This window comes from Mugil cephalus, chromosome 20 (assembly GCF_022458985.1).
Source record: "Mugil cephalus isolate CIBA_MC_2020 chromosome 20, CIBA_Mcephalus_1.1, whole genome shotgun sequence".
Taxonomy (NCBI): domain Eukaryota; kingdom Metazoa; phylum Chordata; class Actinopteri; order Mugiliformes; family Mugilidae; genus Mugil; species Mugil cephalus.
This window is the reverse complement of record NC_061789.1, coordinates 11,826,246-11,841,286: the sequence shown is the minus strand read 5'-3', so window position 1 is coordinate 11,841,286 and position 15,041 is coordinate 11,826,246. Positions and strand designations below refer to the sequence as shown.

The window sequence follows — 15,041 nt, the reverse complement described above, 5'->3', positions numbered from 1 at the left end:
GCCTGCTTGGTGTGTCACGGTCTTGTGTTCAGTTTTCATCAGCTGATTTCATCATGTTGAAAACGCTGAACATCAAAACTGAACTCTGGGTCTCTGGGTTCATTCGGATTCAGTGGGAAACCAGAGGAAGATCAATCAGTGCAGTCGCTCCTGTGTTTGGTCTGATCTGGAGTTTCCTCACTGCTTCGAGAATCAGTCAGAAAATTGTATGTTTCAGTTTCAGAAGGCAGAGGGTATGCTTTATTTATTGAAGACGTTAAAACCGTCAGCCGTTTCAACAGGCGTCTACTTTAGTTCTCTTTTTTTTTTTTACTATTCCAGAGCCGGTGTCTGGCTTATCAGACAGCTGTTCAAGCTTCCGATCACCTGTCTGGACCTCAATCAGCCAGGTTTAGATGAACATTTTTCACTTTTCCTCTCCGTTTCCATGTATACAGACTTTAAACCTTTTTCTTCCCGTGTTCACATCCCCCCCGTTTTAAAGTTTCATTGAGCACCTGGACACACTGACTTGTTGACAGCGGTGGTGAACAATCATCCTTGACAAAAGGAATAAACAATCACAGCCTTTCAAGAAGAAGATCCACTTCTTTTCTTTTCTTTTCTTTTGTATCCGTATAAAGAAAAACCAGAGGATGGAAACTGATGGGTGGATGGATAAAGGAGGTGGAGGAGAGGGAAGAAGTGATGGATAAGGATGGAGGAAGGGACAGCAGTGCGGTAAACTCCAGGCGCTGCTGAGCCTGTCACTTTTCTAATGCAAATTACCTCCACACACACACACACACACACACACACACCATTCAGCTGCTGATTTATTGATCAGATATTATTGATCGGGTTCGGTCTGCCTTGAACCCCCAGTCTCCAAAAAAAAAAAGATATGTGTGAAAGCTCTCAAAAAAAGGGAGAAAGAGCTTGATAAAAATGTTAAATGCATACATAGATAGATAGATAGATAGATAGATAGATAGAGGTGGTGTTCAGTTCGTCTCAGTCTGACGCGAACCCGGTTGAACCCGGGTGGTGGTGGCGAAGGGAGGCGCGAGGAGCTGCTGCAGAGTTTGACCAGCTGATGTGACACCCCACACACACGCGCGCGCGCGCGCGCTTACATCTCCTCCCCCTCCCTCCCTCCCTCCCTCGGCCCCCCTCCCCACAAAAAAAAATCCCCTACCACGTTCCGCCCAAACCGCGGGCATCAGCTGTTCGCCCGAAGCGCCCGCAGAAAAGCCCGCATCGCTCCGCATACCGCACACGCGTCAAAAGCCTCCGCTCTCACCCGGCGCAGAGCCACACAGTCATAAAATGGGTGAGGCTTTGGTACAATGACCCCCCCAACCCCCACCCCTCCCTTCTTCCTACCCCTCCCTTCCCACTATCACCCGTACAGGAGGCGAGCGGCAGAGAGCACGCGGAAAAGCGGCGGATAAAGCTGCATCCTCCGCTCCACCTGCACCCTGATTCATCCAATTCACCCATCCTGCCGCGTATCGATCCCTCCCCGCCTGATCGGCACTGATGCCCCCACATTCACGCGGCTCTCTATCAGGGAGGAGGCTGGCTGCAGGATGCGGCCTCGGAAAAAAAAAAAAAAAAAAAAAATCACTGCATTTTGGTCCGCGGCTCATTTCAGAGTCAGCTCTCCTCCTCCTCCTCCTCCTCTCCCTCCTCTTCCTCCTCTTCCTCCATCCTCTCCATCAGGTCACCCAGGCACGCATGCATGCACATGCACGGCTGGATCAGAATTAGCATGGATGGCAGCGTTTGAAGCCGTTTTCCCGTCATGCATGCAGCGCTGCATGAGGAGATAAAAAACGATGGAAGAGCCGAGCAGGGCCTCTGCGTCTAAAGCCGCCGAGACGCGCTCAAATGGTCGGCAATTAAAGGCGGAAAATACCGAAAATAAAGGTGTCCGTGCTGCAGCCGTGACCTCCAGCCGGCGCTCACCTCACCACAAACCAAACATCCACTCATACTGACAGAAAAATCAATTCAGCGTCTGAGAAAAAAGCCTCCATTTCAGGCTCCATCCTCACACAACTCTGCAGCTACTTTCGCACACTCTGTATTCACAGCATGAAGAGCTCCGAGCTGCAGCGCAGCCCGCCTCCAAACCTCCGCAGAGCCTCCAAAACCCGCACGAACGAGGCTCCGAGCGGCGCTTTCCTCTCCTCCGCCGCTCCTCCAGGATGCGGTGGAGGAGAGGCGGCAAGGCCGTGAAGCTGCGGCGGCTACAGGAGGAGGAGGAGGAGGAGGTGGAAGAGGAGGAGGAAAAGGAGGAGGAGGAGGAAAGGAGCAGCAGGGGGAGGCGGTGGAAACATGGAGGCCAACAGGGATGGAAAGATAGAGGAAATTTTCATCTTACACTTCGCAGTTCCGCCGTACGGTCCTTCATGGTGTCGCCGCGCCGAGCTGGCTGCTAGAAAACGGAGAATCGGCCCTGGTCCGGGAGGGGAGGGGGGGAGGTTTCCAACACCGCGTCGTTCGTCGTTTTGCGCTCCGAGATTCCCCAACAATTTTTTTTCCCCCCTGTTTGTCCTCCTCTTCGGTTTTCACCTGTTCTTCAGTTCCCCTGGAAAGCGGAGACAGAGAGATGGAGGGAGGGAGGAAGAGAGCGGTGTGACGCGTCTCCGCCTTCTGCTTCTTCTTCTTCTTCTGGGGGGGATTTTTTTTTTTTATCCGTGCGCTCACGGCGCGTTCAAACCCTCCTCCTCGGCTTTTTCTGCTTTTTATAAGTCGTGCCTCTCCGCCGCTCTGGCTCAGGCTGCCCCCCCGTTCAGTCCGCGGCTTTTTCCTCTTCCTCCTCGGTGCGGTCGCAGTGTGGCCCCGCAGCGCGCAAAGCAGCAGCAGCCCGGCAGGAAAACCGACCGAGAGAGATAGGGAGAGAGCGAGAGAGAGACAGGAGGGAGGACGAGAGGGAGGAGGAGGAGGAGGAGGAGATGGAGGGGGGGAGTGTGGTACTGATGCTGCAGAAAAAGAACGAGGAGGGAGGGGGAGAGGGGGAGCGATGCGGAGGGGATGGAGAGGCAGCGCGCAGGCGCCGGCTCCTCCCGCCCTCCTCCATCCATCTCTACCTGCTGCTGCTGCCTTTCCCCTCCCCCTCATCTCCTCTCCTCCGCCCTGCGCCCCCCACCCCCACCCACCCCCTTCCCTCTCTCTCTTTCTCTCTTTCTCTCTCTCTCACACACTCTTTCCCCGCAGCAGCAGGGAAGTGTGTTTGGTTTCAGGTGAATGAGGATCAGGGAGAAGGGGGGAGGACGGACAATCTGTTCACTCTCCCTGTCCTTATATGGGTGGTGGTGGCGGCGGTGGTGGTGGTGGAGCAGTAACCGACTGATTCATGGTCATACATACACACACAGCAGAAAATCGTGAATAAATGTGACAAATGTGAGAAATGTGACATAAGAACTGAAATCCCTTCATTGTGACTTGACATGCATGTTTGTGTGTAACCTGATGACTTTTTCAGTCTGTTGCAAGACCCGTAAAAAAAAATTTAAAAATCTGGAACTGCTGATCTCGACTGTGGTCTTGGGCCCAAACGTGAGCCTGATCCTGATCGTAATCTTAAACCTGTCATCCTGATCCTGATCCAAATAATGATTCTGATTCTGATTCTGGTCCTGGTTCTGGTACTGGTTCTGGTACTGGTTCTGGTACTGGTTCTGGTTCTGATCCCACAAGTACAGATTATATATCTTCATGTTCAACCTTCATGTTGAGTCTGAATCCTGATCCTGACTGAGACCTGCACCAGACGACATCTTCGCCACGAGGAAATAATGGATCCAAAATACCACCGCTTTTAATCTGAAATTCCGCCCCAAACTTCCTGTCCGGCCTCTGGAGTTGAAAGTTTTATTGGGTGCGTGATGAATGACAAAATTGAGTTTTAATGGCAAAGATGAAGCCTACAAGCTCCGGCAGATTGGCTGGACGCCCAGAGGAAAGACCTCTTTACGCTCGCTTGTAAAAACTTTATTGAAATATTTGTTGCTCAACAGGGAAAACAAGCGTTCAGGTGGTTGAATTGAAATTTTAAAGGGCGCATGGTGTGCTCATTTCTGCAGGCTGATATGTTTCTTTCATGACTTGATGGAATCTCTGTTACATCATTTGGTTAAAAAAATCTCAAAGCTTGTTTTACACAGGCCCCTATTCACCAGGTGAAAAGCAGCCCTTTAAACATTTTAATGAGAATGAGCCGTTTCAGCGTATTGAAGCCACATCAGTCCATTTGTTTGTACCTGGCGTTCATTTCAGAACAACAGGAGACACCTAAAGACTTTTAGCAATAAAGGTTTGAACAAGATGTTTACGAACTTCATGCTACTTTGAGCCGCTGTTCGCTAACCTGCCAGATAGCAAACAGCTGGTAAATCGAACATGAAATGAACCAGATGTTTACTTTAGTGCAATTTATTGACAGCACACAAGACAGTTTGTACAAACTTTTATTGTCGGGGAGATTGCTATACTTAATATAATATATATAATATATAATACCCCAGAGATAAAACAGTTATTCCATACAACACAGCAATCGACCATCTGCAGAGAAATAGCATATAAATACAAAAAATTAACATAATTAACATTCTGTGAAAAATATATTTGTGTGTTTGTTTGCTGTTTTTGTGTGTTTTTTCCTGGGCTGTAGAATCAGGGTGGTGGTGCCCCCCTGAATAAGGATCCTGATGCTCCCAGAAGGTACAGAGGGGTCCAGACCAGCCCTTGATTAAACAACAGCAACAACAGGCTGCAGTGCGTAAAACAAGTGTTTCACTCGTTACAGGACTTTCCCCTGAGCTGATAGTCCAGTCAGGCCACACACACACACACACACACACACACACACACATGTAAAACAGGCTGCAAAAGTGAGCATTTCATCCGTTGCCCCCTGTACGGGAATCAGAGAGCTTGTTTCATCAATAATTCACCCGTTCAGCTCCGTCACTGGAGGCTCAACAGGACACTGAACAGAAATATTGTCAGCGTGTCCTTTTAGGATGGAGATTGTACCTCTCAGTTGTGCTTTTAAATTATTATTATAGGAAATTCGTTTAGAATGAAATATATATATGCTCCTCATTCAGGTGTGGTCACCTCACTGTCATGATACGGGCTTTTGAATATATTCCATGTTGATTCCATTTGATTGTTTGGATTGGTTTTTCCTCGTGTGCCGCCCTCATTAGATTCATCTGCATGCCCATGTGTATATATAGTCCTTTGCAGGAAGCCCTTTGCTTTTTGTCAAGGTGTCTGTTATGTTTTCCTCTGTGCTATTACCTCTGTTCTTTTCGGTTTCTTGTGCTCTTGTCTTGCCTTTGGATTTTTGATTACATTTGTTGTTGGATCTGTGTTTGTGTTTTTTATCTGAACTTTTTATTGTGTCTCCCTTTGTGTCCTGCATTTGGCTCCCGCCTCCCAACTCAGAAGGTAACAGCTGCACTATAAATTCACGTCTCGTTTTCTTCCACCGAACGAACGAACCAGTCTCTTAAGTATGTACACACAAAAGTGATGCGGGAAATAACTATATGACTGAAAATTGATCAAAAACAAATGTCAGTTTTAGCCAAAAGGGGGAATAAATATGAAAATACAGAAAATAAAACTTCTGAAACAAGTATAGCAACTTGGATGTTAGAGGGAGGAAAATGTGTAAATAAATTAAAAAAAAAAAAAAAAAAATTACCACGATAAATTGAAAGTAAATACCTTAGATGTTAACATGTAATCTCTTTGTGAATTGACCCTCTCAGGCCTCCGTACCTCCAGATCAGACTGTCCTGTATCATTGAGTTGAAGTAATCAATCGGAGCACACATAGAAGGAGCCAGATGTTAAAAATAAATAAATAAATAAAATGGTTGTGTTGATCTGAACCATTACATTTTATGACTTCAAGCCATTTTAATGACTCACAACTTTTTAAATGTCGGTCTTTTTGTTGTTTTACGACTGTTTACAGGCTAAATAAGACTCATGTCAGCAAATTAGACGAGAGACAACACAGCAATGATTGAGTAAACAGAGTAGCCTGCACATTTTATATTAATCTTTATTAAGCAGAAGCCAGTGAGCAGACTTTGAGTTTCCCTCTAACCAAACTCCATACAAATAAATGGAACTTCAAAAAGATTATTCTTTCAAACATTTCATTACAGTTACATTTTTAGAGCATTAATAATAATATGAATAGTTTCAAGATGATTTATAGAACCTACAGTGTGCAGAGCAGCACCAAGGTTTAGTATACACTGCTGTGTATGTATATGACCTGGATATTAAGAACTTAAAGTACTTATACGTGATGTTGTACATTTTGAACTTCCGTGTTCTTTTTTTTTCTTTTTTTTCTGAGCAGTCAGTACTCGAGATACGTTTCTGCATCAGCAGTGAATAACTGACGTTTCACTACAGCCTGCGTGTGTCACACTGTCAGCAGTGTGTGTTTGGATTGTATATCGGTCAGAACTGCTGCCGGAAGCTGGAATATTCTTAACAGCTGTCATCAGTGTTTCAGCCTCCAGTTTCACCGTTTACTACGTGCTCCGGTGTGCTGTTGTCACGGTCTGGTTCGAGGTGGGTACCAACGCTCTCTGAGGTCTCAGCCATGTTTTCATTTCACTGTTGCCTCACACCACTCATGTAAAAAGTGTATTTATAAGGTTGAATTGATGCAAAAGTTAATAGAGAATAATAAGTTCTACAAAGATAAGCTTGAAGGTTCTGGCGGCCTTTCTGTGTGGAGTTTGCGTTCTCCCTCGGCCTGCGTGGGTGTTCTCCAGGTAAGACATGCTAGTTAGGTTAAATGATGATTCCAAATTAGGTGTGAGTGTGTCTCTATGTGTTGGACTGGAGACCTGTCCAGGGTGTACCCCGCCTCTCACCCTATAAGAGCTGGGATAGGCTCAAGCTCCCCCACGACCCTCCAGAGGGCAAGCGGTTACAGAAAATGAACGTATAAATGTCTAAAACAAGGCAGCTGGACTTTTCTTGAAGATGCTTAGTTTAGGTTTTTGTTTGTGGTGGGACAATCTGAATCTAAAAACAAGCACAAAACCTCAGGAGTCCAATAGCTTTTTTGTCGCACAAGGACTGCAACAAGATGTTGTTTATGTCTACAGAGGGCTAAAATGAGGAAGTTCCTTTATATTCATTCTTAAGACATTATGAATTACAGAATGTTTGGTGCAAAATCTTAAAAGCAGAGTATAAATATAGCAAAAAAGCATTTAAAAAGGTTGAGGCGAAATTCCACCATGAGGAATCGGGGTCTGAATAGTTTTTCACTACAAAGAAAGTTGGGTATTTTCTGTAGGTTTTAAACTCTGCAGCTGTAAAAAGTCATTCTGCGTCATGACAGACGTGCTTGGGAAACTAAACTTGGAATATGTGGTGGAAACAAGCAAACAGAAACATCCAGAATAGCAAATCTCAAACGGTGCAGATACCATGACAAGAAACTCAAAAGAAGGAGCGGCCGTGGACGTCGTCAGTATCCTGCTACACACTCCCTGATCCCCAGTGGTCCTCCTTGTCTTTCACGTATCCCATCGTCTCCTCGTAGGTTGGCGTGGCGTAGTACTGCTCACACAGCGACCCCTGCAAGCTGGGGGCGCACACCGCAGTGTGTCGGACGTATAGCCAGCCGTGATTCAACTTGAACTTGTTGTTGACGTTTCGACCCACAGTGGGGATGAGAGTCACCGTCCCAAGCCTGTCGTCGTCCCAGCCGCTGTCCCGGTCCCACACCTCAAATTTAATGGGTCTATAGAGAAAATGCACAGTTTTTAGTTTACCAACATCTCAAGCACGTCTGGTCAGAGTAACTGAGATGACTTCAGATGAACTTAGTAGAAACTGGACTCACGTTCTGTGTCGTAGGTTGACGGTTTCAAAGCGGATCTGGTAGTTCCAAGTGGGGAAGTCGTTGTTCCAGATCACTGGTGTAACGTCTTTGTTATTACCGTAGAAGACCCTAACGTATCCGTCCGTCTTGGTGAAATAGTCGCCCCACAAGCCCACAGCTCGTACGACTGTCACGTTCATGCGGCCTATGCCAAGCTCACCAGGGCAGCAGTTGGAGTCGACCATCCTGTGTCCCTGGCACTGGCATGCACAGTTTTGCTTCCTTTTGCCAGCGCTACAGCGAGCGGGGCAACTGAGTGGTTTGGCACTCTTGCGGATGTAGTCGCTGATGGCGTCTCTCAGGCTGGACCTCAGAATGGGATTGTCTCTCACCTACAGAACACAAGCAGATACTTCCCTTTCAGTCTGCACACCATTTATCTTTCTGAAGATGAGTATTCATTTGGGTTCAATCGGCAACTTCACCACTAGATACTACTAAAGCCTACACATTTAATTTAGTTTGATTTAATTTAACACTTGGTAACTGGAGGATTGCAGGAATGAAAACCTTCTACAGTGGTTTCAGACTTTGGATTCAAAAGTTTCAGTAGCAGATTCTTCCAGGTGTAGCTTGTTAGCTTTAACCAAATTAGAATGATATTACCTCCTGGGGTAATATGTCCTAGGACATAATATCATTCTAAGAAACTCAAGCTAAAACAAAACCCAGGACAAGATATCATGCTAACAGAGCTGTTAGCTGTTAGCTAACAATTCCCTGGACGTGATATCATCATAAGACACTTGGGCTAAACCTAACAAGTCCCATAACATTTTATGCTAACAGGCTCAGGCTAAAGCCAATGAGTCCTAGCATGACAACCCAAGTCTCTTAGCTTAAGAGAAAAAAACTAGCATGTGTCAGGTCATGGTAATAATTGGTGACACAATTTTAACAGACCGAGACTAAAGCTAACAAATCCCAGGTCATATTACCATGCACAGTGACTGGAGCTTAAGGTCATGACACTCTGCTAACATCCATTTAGCTGTTCCGCTTAATAATATCTCTGTGAATAATAATCAATTGTTCAAGTCAATCTACCCTGTTGTTTCTCACCAGCATGTGCAGGGGGCTGATCTGGTACGACACCACACCTGGGACCCTCTTTAGGGAAGCGAGCCACTTTTTGTACCCTGCAGCTCCTTTGGAGTCAAAGAGAATGTCGCCCATGCCTCCGTCTCCTCCAAGAATCTCGGTCCGCCGGTCTGAGAAGGCCTGGCTGAAGGTGGCGCCGGTTTTAAGACTCTTGCTCTTGTCCCGACAGAACTTGGAGGCAGCACTGACACTAATACCTTTGATGGTGGCAGTGGCCTCGGCGGAAAGACAGTTGCTGACTGCGTGAACGGACAATTTGCTCATAGCAGCCTCACAGGTCCGGATAGCTGTGATGGAGTGCACTCTGCCCCCGAGGTGAACTCTGCGGATGAAGTGGGTCCCGTAGACGGAGATGAATTGCTGGAAGGCCGAAGTGTTCTTATGGTGGTAGGTGGAGGGAAGGTTCTTGAGGGAAACGTCAAACTCTTTGCTTAGTTCAGGACGGGAGTGAAGACGAAAGCTGAAGAAGCAAACAGTGTTTGAAGAAAGTGAAAGTGTGATGGATTCTAAAGTTAACAGATCACAGGGATTAAAAGGTAAGGTATTATACACTATTATACTTGGAGAGAGTTGCTATAGAGGGAGGAGCACTTTGCAGGACCTCAAAATGAAGACTGTAATCAAACTCACGTGTAGTAGTCGCATTTGAATTCATGGGTGGTGTAGGAGAACTTGTCCTTCTTGCTGCGACTCTCTGCAAAATTTGATGAGGTGGAGTGTGATCCTCCGATAGCGACCCCAGCCACTCCGGCAACATTGAGGCCCACCTGTGTCACATCACAACAGGTATAACAAACAAATGCCGTAAAGCAATAAATCACAGAGTAGTGTGTGAAGTGTTGGCTCCTACCTTCCAGCTGACTCCCAGAGAGGAACTAGTTTCTTTCATCACCGACTGACTGGACTGGAAAACTTGACTGCTCAGACTGCGGCGGCAGTGCACCTGAAGCCAGAGGAGCATGATGGGCAAAACTGTTCACTTAAATGTGGTCATGTGACAAGGTTTCACCTGTTCACAACTATATTCAAGGAAACAATGAGTTGAACCCCAGAGACTTGATGTGGCAACAGATAAAGATCTCTGACGCAGTTAGCAAATATCTGTTCAGGTGTATAATTTCCATCCTTTGGGAAAGCTGTTCTGATATTTTCTGTTCCATCTTTTTCATTTCATGATTTTGCTGAATCTGTGGGGTGAGGTGGGAAGTGTCTGAGGTTAGCATGACCCATAAAGACGAAGAGGACAGTGTGTTGGGGTGTCAGAGTTACAGTCTCAACAATCTTGTTGGTCAACATCACGGAAGACGTAGGTAGTCCTGTCAGGCCGGGACTCGAAGCAGAACTCAGGACTCAGTATGCAGAGATGACAAAGGGGGTTTAATTGGAATGTTCAGAGATCCCTCACAGAGGGACAAACAAATGGCCACAAAAATTCCTGGACGTAATTCTAATCAGTGAAAACAAAAACTCTCCAAAAGGAGGAAATACAAATCGAAGAAACAAAACACTAATTAAACACAAAACACTCCGAATGGAGGAAACCTCAGAACTGAGGAAAAAACTAAGAAAGGACTAGACAAACAAAAACTATTTCTCCGAGAGGATTCACAGGCTTACTTGGAAATTCTTTGGTTGAAAACATGAAGCAAGGCACGAGAACAAGTTGACGACGACAACACTCTGGCACAAGACAAGGGGAACGCAGACTACTTAAACACATGGAGGGAAATAGGGGACAGGTGGACACAATCAGGAATCAGGGAAGACAATCAGACTTGTGACACATGAGGAAGGGCAAGTGGCCTGAAACGAGAGGAGCGTTACTTTTCAAAATAAAACAGGAAATGACAGGACAGAACAACCCCAAGACAAGATGCCCTCACCACGGTGTGACAAGTCCCAGACAGTGCATTGGTTTTCGTTTACTGATCCGATCTTATATTGGCTTCATTTTTGTACAATTGGACGAAATAGTGTCCCATTGGGCGTCTTTGTTTTCGGTCTACCACCAGCTAAGCTAAATCACCAACTAAGTATGTCTTTGTAGGTTCTCAGTCATCCAGGTCATCCAATAAGGGCAAGCGTTATTCAACGCCTTTCGGATCACCAACTAAGTACTACCTTGACAAATTAAGACTGGGTATTATAGAGCACTAGTTCTGGAGTTATGCCATGTCACTGTCAATGATCTGGATTTAGGGTTTCAAAATGAAACCACAACCAGTGATTTGAGTTGCTCAACAATGCGGTGACAGTTTGTCGGATGGACCTAAGTGACGCCGTCCAGAAAGGAAGAAGCAAGCCAGGTTAGAAGTTACTTGATTTTAAAATAATACTGATCAACGGGTTTGGTTTTTACTCACCTTGATCCTCCAGTCGAGCACTGACACCGGGAGTTTCTGGGTCTGTTAGAAGGGTTAAGAGTCTCTGTCAGTGTGTTGCACCAAGACTGAATGAAACATCAGATAGAAGTGTAGGTGGTGACGCACCTGGTTGAGGAGGCGGTTGTAGCACAAAGTGCAGTTCCCCTGGACCCCTCCCACCATGTAGTCCTTGACATTGACCACGCTGGCCCCGCTGGTCTTCATCGTGACCACATTGAAACCCTCACCGGCCAGATTGTGACCCGGTACGAAGGGAGCCTTCTCACACTCGGTGAAGGAGCTGGTCTGACAGCCGAGGCAGGGAGGAAGGAGGAGCAGGAGGAGAAGGAGGTAGGAGAGCATTGCAGCTGAAAGGAAGGAGGTGAAGGAGAAGAAGGTCAAACTGGACACTTTTATTGCATTAAATATGAATTTAAACACAGACTAAACAAAAAAAAGAAAAAAAAAGTCCATTTATTTTAGGTATATATAAGGGCACAGACTACAAGCTAATATCATAAGCACTTAGGATGTCGTTGTTCTTCATTTGATTAGCTGAATAACGATGAAAAATGGCAGCTTTAAAAACGTGAAAGTTACTTAGTGAAAGTTAGTAAGCAGTCAAAATATTTTGGTAGATGTCTCAATAAATCGACTTAACGTTTCACCTTTACACTACACTTTCCATCTGCATGAAGAAAAATAAAGTAGAAGAAGAGTTCAGATATGATATCCCTTTAAAGCCGTCACATACAGTCACGTTACTGATATAATTGTTGGATTTAGACATAATTATTCATCATAACTATGAGGTAATATGGCTTTTTCTTCACTATACCTCATTCTGAAGTTTTTATTTCAATAAGTAATTTTTACTGACCTTCATTTCTTTAATTTTTACTCTTTCAATCATTAATACTTTTTCATACTGATTAACTACTATTTATTTCTTGAGTTGAAGCTGAGCATATTTTATGCTACATTTGGCTGAAAATGAGATGAATAAAGAAGCAACTCAGACATTTCTACTGTGTAAAAATGAATTACTAATTCAAACATTTCAGTTTCATTATTTTTTAATCCCTTCTGATTTTTCATGTCATTTGTTTACTCTTTTCAAGACATTTGACATTTTCACTTGTTCACTGTTTATTTTAAATAAATGCTTTTTTATTATCTGATGTTTATTCCAACAAATATGAAGCTGTGACTTGATAAATTTCCCTACAGGCACAAATTTAACTTTTTTTATTTAGCCAGTTGTTATTCTAAAAACTAAATCTGATGTATGTTGCTTCCCTTTTTATATGTTTATTTATTTTAAGTAAATAAGTAATTAGAGCATGTACTGTATGTTGAATAAAAAAAATAATAAAAAATCTTTGGAAAGTGACTTAATTGAGATTAGTCTAGATCCTCCAAAGTGTGTTTCTATTTATTCACTTTTCACTAAATTATTAGAAAGTTTAAACTGAAATTTTACCAACTTCTTTTGTTGGCTCTCTCGGCCTGAACTTTCTGAGGCGACTGAAAAATCTGCTGTTTTAGATCCAGACATTAATCAAACAATCAATTGATAAATCATTTTACATTTCTGTGTTGTGAAACTTTGATGCTAAAGTCAATCTTGTGTAGTTTGTTACTAAAGTGGAGTCGCTGTGTAGAGACTCACCTGCTGATGAGGACGGAGCTTTTCAGTGAACTGAGTCCAGATCAGAAATGTCCGTTGAGTGCGGGGGATTTTAAAAACACTTTGTCAGAGTGTGATCACACCTTAAACAGAAAAAGTGCCACACAGCATTTTCTTTAAACACTGTAACAATCACACATACAGGAAACTTGACCACTGCGATCTAATACAAAATATAAATAAAATAAATATATAATAATAAAAAAAAAACTACAAGACTATAACTTAAAATATGTGTATTTAATATTTTTTTATTATTATGTATTCATTCGTGGGCGGCGCGGTGGTTAGCCCGAGAAGTTTCGGGTTCGAGTCCAGCTTGGGCCTTTCTGGGTGGAGTTTGCATGTTCTCCCTGTGTTCGCGTGGGCTCTAAATTGACCCTAGGTGTGCGTGAGAGTGCGATTGGTTGTATGTCTCAGTTTCAATGAGATGTTCATTTACAGATGAAGTCAGTTGTGAGTTGAGTCTCAGTAAAACCTTTCTTGGCACGCGATCACCTCAGAAAGTGTATGTGTGTGGGGGGAAGATGCGTGTAAACACCCTCCAGTCTCAGCAGAAAAGTTGCAGTTGAAGTCAAATGATTGTGAAACCACAGCGAACGGCTTCCTGTAGAAGTGACAACTGAAACAGAATAAAAAAAAATATTTAGTGAGGTTTTGCTGTGCGTTTCAATGTATTTATTTAAGCAGGGACAGGGTACAATAATGAACATTCCTTTCAACAAACAAGAGAGGAAATGTAGATGTAACCAATTGCAGCCAAGGGCTGTTTGGTAGTAGCCTATATGGTAGTATAGTAATTTATAGTCATATAAAAGATATAAGACCAGACATTGTGGGCGGTGCTAAACCATTTAGGATTTTATATATTGCACAGGCATACATGAACTATGTGAAGTTGTCAAAACTCAGAATACCGTATTACTGTATTTCGGTAAGTATGTAGCAGTGCTGATATGTTTTTTTTTGTTTTGTTTTGTTGTTTTTTTTTGTAAAATTTGAAGTGCTTTATTGTATAGGGAACCAATCTGATTGAGTACAGTTCTGGTGGTGAGCGACCAGTTCGTAAATCTGAAAGCTGCCTCTTATTATTATTATTATTATTATTATTATTACTATTATTACTATAGTACTGCATCGTCTGCGTACATTAGTATGTCTGTATTTTCGCATGCAAGAGACATATCGCTAATGTAAAGCGAGAAGAGTATTGGCCTGAGGATCGACCCTTGTGGGACTCACACTGAACGTGTAAGAAGAGAGGATTTAGCCTCCTCAACAACAACACACTGTTTCCTATTAGTTAAATATGATTTTATCCATGTGATCGCCTGTTCTGACAAGTTAAAAAGAGAAAGTGTTGTTCAACAGCACTGCATAGTCAACCGTATCAGACGCCCTTTTCAGGTCCAAGAATACTGCACCAACACACCCTGACTTATCCAGATAGTGCCTAGTTTTCTATGAAATAGATTAATGGCTGCCTCTGTAGAGTGATGTTCCCAGAAACTAAATTGTGCAGGGTGCAACGGGGTATGGCCGAGTTTCAAATTTGTGTCAGTACCCATTTCTCAGTTCTTTTGGAAAAGACTGGGAGGATGTTAATAGTCCTATAGTTGCTCATGTCTGTCCTGCTTCTAGACTTAAAGATGGAATAAACTAAGTCCACCTTCCAACAGGATAGAACCACTGAGTGTCATATGGATGAGTTAACTAAATGTGTAATTGGATCAATAAGAGTCTTTGTGTGCTTTTAAGAACATGGTATCAATGCTATTGATGTCCTTGGCATTGGAATCATTTAAAGAGCTGATAATGTTAGCCACCTCAGCTTCTGTAATCTGTCGAATACTGTCAGGGCATGATTAATAGGCCATACACCAAGACACCACCATCAAAAATCCAGAACACCACTCGCACCTGTTGTCAAATGAATAAAACATAAAATAACACATAT

At 43.8% G+C, this 15,041-nt stretch overlaps 2 protein-coding genes across 3 annotated transcripts in view; both read right to left on the bottom strand.

Moving 5' to 3' along the window:
* Window positions 1-2,915, bottom strand: part of stx1b (syntaxin 1B) — a 45,190-nt gene extending 42,275 nt beyond the window's left edge. Inside the window, exon 1 of the mRNA XM_047571556.1 lies at window positions 2,369-2,915. Within this exon, the coding sequence (XP_047427512.1) occupies window positions 2,369-2,398 (30 nt within the window). The 5' untranslated portion in view covers window positions 2,399-2,915. The remainder of the gene's footprint in view (window positions 1-2,368) is intronic.
* Window positions 2,916-6,058: 3,143 nt separating this feature from the next.
* On the bottom strand, window positions 6,059-13,097 carry prf1.3 (perforin 1.3). 2 transcript variants are annotated; one of them, XM_047571534.1, is made up of 8 exons: window positions 13,067-13,097; window positions 11,521-11,762; window positions 11,395-11,436; window positions 9,882-9,974; window positions 9,662-9,798; window positions 8,993-9,491; window positions 7,892-8,262; window positions 6,059-7,789 (listed from the first exon to the last, which is right to left on the bottom strand). In XM_047571534.1, exons 2-8 carry the CDS (start codon window positions 11,755-11,757, stop codon window positions 7,525-7,527), a joined length of 1,644 nt encoding a protein of 547 aa, XP_047427490.1. In that variant the 5' UTR covers window positions 11,758-11,762; window positions 13,067-13,097; the 3' UTR covers window positions 6,059-7,524. The 2 variants fall into 2 exon arrangements, with proteins under 2 accessions (XP_047427490.1, XP_047427489.1); XM_047571533.1 differs by lacking the exon at window positions 13,067-13,097 and having other exon boundaries at window positions 11,521-12,134.
* Window positions 13,098-15,041: the final 1,944 nt, after the last annotated feature.

Bases quoted from the DNA above. Each gene is read 5' to 3' on its own strand.
- prf1.3 (XM_047571534.1), bottom strand. From the start codon at position 11,757: ATGCTCTCCTACCTCCTTCTCCTCCTGCTCCTCCTTCCTCCCTGCCTC. The intron at 9,975-11,394 runs GTGAGTAAAAAC...CTCTGGCTTCAG, and splicing joins TGCTCGACTGGAGGATCAAG to GTGCACTGCCGCCGCAGTCT. The intron at 8,263-8,992 runs GTGAGAAACAAC...TGTGTTCTGTAG, and splicing joins TCAGCCCCCTGCACATGCTG to GTGAGAGACAATCCCATTCT.